Raw genomic sequence first — 6,492 nt, forward strand, 5'->3', positions numbered from 1 at the left:
TACATCATTCTTGCATTATTCCCATATTGCTCTATAGAGTTCCATTGGGAGCCCATATGGCCCAAGGGATTTGCCTAGCTTCATCTTCTTTATGGTAAACTCCAGTTCATCCACGATGAAAGGGCAAGCCATAAGGGTGGCTACTTTTGGCATTATTCTCTTAGCACAGGGGGAGATAATTTATTGCACTGCCTTCTTGTACTCTTGTATTACTAGGGCTTCCTGGCTCACAATAGAAGACACGTGTGAAACAAAGGCTTTAGCTATTGAAAAGTCATCTCATTGTAGGGCCCCCTTAGCATCTTTGATCATCACAGAGGTAGCTAGCTTCTCCCTCCATCTCGTTAATTGCACCTTTTAACCTTGAACTTGGTATCTTTCCCTAGCCTTAATGAAACCCTCAACATACCAAATGTTCCACACAACAATAAGATCATTAGGCTAGACAACAAAAGCACTAAGGAGAGAAGCATGAGTAATAGCAATAGTATCCATGTTATAGCTAGACACTTGAGCTCAATAACGACCATATTGTTTAGCATAGTTTGTTGCTACTCTGATGCATTTATCAAGCCTAAGGAAAGGATCTTTTTTATTCGAACTTGCATTCTTTCAATGCTCTTGCATCCCCCTTTTAAAAGTTATTGTCCTCCGAGAGGGAGGCATTTAGCTTGAAGGCTTGTGGGTCATAGTCCAAGTGGCGGCTTCTCACAACCTTGAAAATCATTTCAAGTGGGGGGTGGTTAGGGTTGCAAAATTGTGGGAGTACCCTCACCTTGGGTCTAGGTGCCATCCACCAAGTCAAATGATTAGTGTAGATTCAATCCAATTTGGTAGTTGTCTAGTTTGGGCCCTTTTGTTGATTATGCTAAGTACAGGATTCCCCATGTCATCACCTATTAAGTGGCACATATCAACCAACTCATGAGACATGCACAATGCTTCCCAGGCACTACACTCCTATCTTGATAATGATGTAGAGTGATGGGATTAGTCCCCTTCACCTATAATCATGTTGAAATCTCTAATTAGAAGTGTGGGAAGTCTTGTCACCCACCCTCCAACTCCTTCCACTTAGCAACACGTCTGTTGGAATTGCTAAGTGCATAGATTGAGATCACACGGACCTCTTCCTTATCCACGAGTACTTAACCTATTGCATAGCAACCCTCTTCACCCTTCTTCATGAGTTGTGGCCAATGGGATTCCTTGATTAGAATTAGGGTCCCCCTTTCCCCCCTTTTGCATGAAGCAATCACACATTTATATCCGACAAAGTCTTTTTCTACCCATTCTCTTTCCTAAAATTTAATCTCTTGCAATGCTAGGATGTCCAATCTCCTTGTTTTGAGAATCCTTCTATAGTCATCCCTTCTTGCCTTCAAACACAAGCTCCTCACATTCTAGGTGATGATACTTGGTTTCGTTGTGTTGTTCGTAGTACATGTATTTACCATCCTCCATATCTTCATCACTATCAAGAGCAGCATAAATATTCCTATCCACCAAGGGTTAATAAGCTTGTTGCTTGAGCCTTTACCTTCTCCTTTCTTTTGATTGCTCATGATATTTCCTCCCTACAAGTCCCATATTCTCCTATTGTTTAGGCTCATTCTGACCCTGCTTCCCCTTCTCCTTTCCCTTATTCTCCATTCTACCTTGCTGCTACTACCATTGTCGGTGGTGATCTAGAAGCACTTGCCACTACTGATACTTCCAATTTCTTCTCGGGTTCCTTTCGCTTCTCCTTTCCTTTCTCTTGTTCCTTAGGTTGAGCAGGTATTTCAACTTCTTGCTTTGTTTGTTTCTTAGAACACTCCTTTGCTAAATGCTCGATTTTATGATAATAAGAGAATGAATTAGGGAAGAAAGTGAACTTGACTTTCAGCGTAACTTTCAGGCCATTGGCATCAAAGACCTCTAGCATCTCTAGGGTCAATGATTTTTCCAGTGCACTAATTTCACTGTCCATCTTGTCAGGTAGACTAAGGAATGTGACCCAAACCAGGTACTCATGTGCTAGGGTGTTTGATGGTGAGAACTTGGGAGTTTATTGGAGTACATATACAAAATCTCATTTGTATCTACCTACCGATCCCAATATCCACTCTTTGAGCTGACTAGGGCAAAGTGGAAGCCTCTACTGACAAATTGGTATTGTTGTAGTGTAGTTCACACAGAATGTGTTGACAAGAATCAATGTCCAAACTCATCCTCAATAGGGATCCTACCCATAAAGAAGAAAAACATACCAGTAGTAGAAAACTTAGCATATCTTTGCTTGAGGCAACATATTGACTCATACGACATAACTTATTTGTTTTATTTGTCCAATTCGATTTTTTTCATTTATAAATTAGTAAATGAATCTATTGACTATTAATTCCAGAATGAGGATATAATAAAAAAGGACTTTCTGTTAGTAAATAGTGTATAATCAATTGTTATTCATCAAATAATATAGGAAGGAGAATCGGATATTATTAAATACAATAAGATCAAATTAGGATCTTGCTTTTTTGGAATGACATCATTTGTTTGGATTAGAAACGCTAGTTCCTTGTTAATCCTTGGATTTTACCATGGCCTATTATCGACACTACCCATTGGCATGAGTCCTCCGTAGATTTTACGTGTAAGATCCTTTTTTTTACAGAAGGGAGCATCGATGGAATCACTGCATTGATCAGATCAATGATTGGTCAATCACTTCTATTTTCAGCCATACTTTACTCCCATGTGTTTTCGAGCTCTATTTTATTTATTTATCCATGGGAATGCCTCATATCCCCAAACATGCGTTCTGACTTGAACACCCTGTCACCCCCACTTGTCCTAACATTTTTACTTTTTATTGCCTTCTGTTCTAATGTACGGCCCGGTGTCTTGCTCTTCTTGGAGAACTCCTTGATCTCTGCCTGCATCTTTTTCTCCATTGCAACCATGTCGACCTGATTTCGTGCAAGAACAAGATAGTCGAGTTCTGTACTGTCTCCATTTCTACCTACTTTTTGTGGTTGCTCAGCTCCAGCGCTAGATTCAGGTCCTCTCTTGACATTACTTGCATGCACGGGAGGAGGAGGAGGAGACCATGTGGCAACAATACTCTGCCACACTTCAAAATGTTATTAATAGCCTTCAAGGGACTTAAAATGACCGCCCGGCACCTCCTCTTCTCCCGTTTTGGTCATCGCGAACACTGAATGAGAGACAGCATGGCAAGCCTGTGTCCAGAGAATTTGGATCCATGTCCGTGGACCTCGAGGTGCCCTTCATACCCAATTGTGATGCAAGGCTCACAGCAGGGAAGATCCAAGAAGAAGTTAGCAACAGTGCCCTTCAAGAAGAGGCCAGAACTCAGGTGGGTTAGCGACAGGCCGGGGGCTCCTGTAGACCACTCTCTCAATCTGAGCAGCATCCAAGACCTGTCTCTGCTCGGTTTGAATACAGAAATTGAGTTCCTGTGTAAGATTGGGCGCTCAGGCGAGGTCCTTAACCTCCTCCCTTGCACAGGCTCCGCCCTTTCGCACGATGCCTACTGGCTCCTCCTTCGCCTTTGCCACAAAGAAAAGTCCCTCTCCCAGGCGAAGCTCATCTACCAGCACCTCTGTGCCTATCAAAAGGACATAAGCACATCAATTCATGAGTATTACATCACCATTTTGATCAGCTGTGGTGACCTTCTGGCTGCCGTACAGGCTTTTAATTTCTTGCCATGTAAAACCAAAACTGTCTTCTTGTGGACTGCCGTCATTTCTGGATATGTCAATTGCAACCAGGGTGCGGAAGCTTTGCGACTCTACAGACGCATGCGTGATGCCAAGGTGCAGCCTAATGAATACACCTTTGTCAGCTTGCTCAAAGCTTGCACTAGCATAGGGGACTTATATCAGGGTCGAGCATTGCATATGGATGTCCAGAGAAGTGGCTTCATTTCCAATCTGTATATTGCAAGTGCTCTGGTGACCCTGTATGGCAAGTGTAGCAGCATTGTAGACGCTGAAAAGGTGTTTGCTCTTTTCTCAGAACAACAAAGTACAATTATATGGACTGCAATGCTCTCAGCTTATGTCAACCAAGGCTATGGTAAGCAGGCATTACAGCTCTACAAACAAATGCAAGACCAGTGTGTGAGTGTGGATGAGCGCATATTTGTGGTGGTTCTTCAAGCCTGTAGCTTGCTCTTACAAAGGGATGGTGGATCAAGTAACATCATGGCTTTTGACATTGGTCAGGCACTGCATGCTGATGCTCGGAAAAAAGGCTTTCATATGAATGCATATGTGACCAACTCCCTCATAAACATGTATGGCAAGTGTAGCAGCATTGTGGAAGCAGAAAATGTGTTTAAAACCTCTCACCATCGTGATGTTGTGAGTTGGAATGGTTTGCTAACAGTCTATGTTGAGCTGGGTGAAACAGCTAAGGCATTTAAGTTGTACAAACAGATGCAAGAGGAGGGCGTGAGTTCAAATGAGCGCACTTTTGTGATTCTCCTTCAAGCATGCTGCTTACGCGAGGCATTTATGTTTGAAGATCAAGCAGTTCAGGTGCAAATTGGCAGGGCTTTACATGTAGATGTCAAAAGACGGGCATTCCATTTGGATGTCTTTATTGGAAGTGCTCTTGTGAACATGTACTCCAAGTGCAAAAGCATAATTGAAGCAGAGACTGTGTTCAGCAGTCTGCCAAAGCACAATGTTGTACTCTGGAATACAATGATGTCAGCCTACGTTGAAGGGAGGCAGGGGCAGAAAGCTTTGGATCTATATGGCCGAATGCAAGAGGAAGGTGCAAATGTAGATGAAGTTACATTTGTACTTGTCTTGCGAGCATCCAGTCAGAGAAAAAATCTGGAGATCTGCCGGCAGGCTCACTTCAATGCAGTCTTTGCTGGATATGAGCAAGAACTTCTAACAGCTAACAATCTCATACTTGCATATGGAAATTGTGGATGCATACCTGATTGTCAGGCAGTGTTTGATGCACTCAGTTGGCATAATGCTGCATCGTGGAATGCATTGTTGTCTGTGTATGCTGGAGAAGGGAACCGTCAGGCATGCTTGCATTACTATAAGAAAATGCAATATGCTGGTGTAAAGCCAGATGAGATCACACTTGCGTCACTTCGTTCTGTTTGCAGTCCTTCTTACCTTGTGCAACAAGGTGTTGAGTGGTAACTGGGAAATTGTGAAAATGCATGCTGCAGTTCCAACATTTATAAGTGGTGGTTTCGGTATAGCATGGGAGGGAGTACTTGAGAACAGTGGCAAACTCCAGGAATGGTAACTGACAGTGCTAGCCAAGACTTGCTACAGGGCCAGAGAATGATAAAACACGATGCTCTTGGTTTAAGCCATGCTGGTTAATGCATCAAAACATGGTTATGTGGAGCCATCCTTTCATTATGAACGCTCAACAATAGCAACAGTTCTGCTGCTACTGAACTGGGTACTGTTTGCTAGAGGCAGTTGATAAGCTACTCAGAGCAGGTAGCCAGTCCAGGTCATGCAAGACAAATCATCCTTGCAGTGCATTCAACTGAGCCTACTCAATTTTTGGTTGAGAACTATGTACTTGAAAGCAGGAAGCTGCAATCTGAAAAGAGGATGTCACTACACTTGAGCAGGAAAACAAAAGGGATTGGCTAAGTTCCTGGCATTTGGTAATGAATGAGTAATCCATCCTTTCAGGGGTGGAGATTCTGAGTGAACAGAAAATTCAGCTTTTCGAGTTTGAGAGTTTTTGGACAAATGTTGGTGAGCTGGACTTAATCACGGGTATCGAAGTATGACTGCAGTGTGCGATAACTAGGGCCCACCTGGCAGATGGCTAGGGTAACACTGACTTGGGTGGCCATGTCTGTGGAGTGGGCGTGGTGGCTAAGATGCTGAGGTTTTCTCTCATGCTGAGGTTGGTCATCTGGATCACTGTTGTTTGGTCATCTGGATCACTGTTGGATTTTTGGCAAGATTTTCTACTGGCAGTGTTTTGTAATATGGCAGTACCCATGAAGATAACAGTGTGACAGTTTGTAATCAGACGGCAACCACATAACATTGATGTTGGTATCTAACTCGATGGAGGATTGGAAAGGTTAGTATGTGATTTAGGGCTTTTGTTTCTCTTAAAGAACACACAGATGTGGAGTGTAAATCAAGCCATTGTAGGTATGGTTGTTGTTTTTGATGTACTTGGTGTGGGGGTATTTATCTTCGGCAACACCAATGGAAAAAAAGCTTCAGATTGTCCAAAAGCTCTTGTGGAGGATGGGTGAGAAGTGCTGCTTGAGAAACTTGGATGGCAACAATGAGCAAGGGTGATCAGTAAGCAATGTAAAATAAAGATTGGCAGAATATTCGTAACTATTTGCTGTTCAGGAAGTAGATTTCTGGGGAGAAAATGTTGTCTGTTTAAAACATCAATAACAGGGATGAGCTAAAGGTATAAGATCCTTCTTTCCCCACAGATGCTTTGTATTCTCAGTACAGT

At 42.7% G+C, this 6,492-nt stretch overlaps 1 protein-coding gene across 1 annotated transcript; it reads left to right on the forward strand.

Moving 5' to 3' along the window:
- Positions 1 to 3,215: 3,215 nt before the first annotated feature.
- On the forward strand, positions 3,216 to 5,180 carry LOC148037813 (pentatricopeptide repeat-containing protein At5g27110-like). The gene has a single exon (XM_087677161.1). It carries the CDS (start codon positions 3,216 to 3,218, stop codon positions 5,178 to 5,180), a length of 1,965 nt encoding a protein of 654 aa, XP_087533287.1.
- The last annotated feature ends 1,312 nt before the right edge of the window (positions 5,181 to 6,492 follow it).

Source organism: Lygodium microphyllum, chromosome 4 (assembly GCF_053477565.2).
Source record: "Lygodium microphyllum isolate KBCC chromosome 4, Lygodium_microphyllum_v1.1.10, whole genome shotgun sequence".
Lineage (NCBI taxonomy): Eukaryota > Viridiplantae > Streptophyta > Polypodiopsida > Schizaeales > Lygodiaceae > Lygodium > Lygodium microphyllum.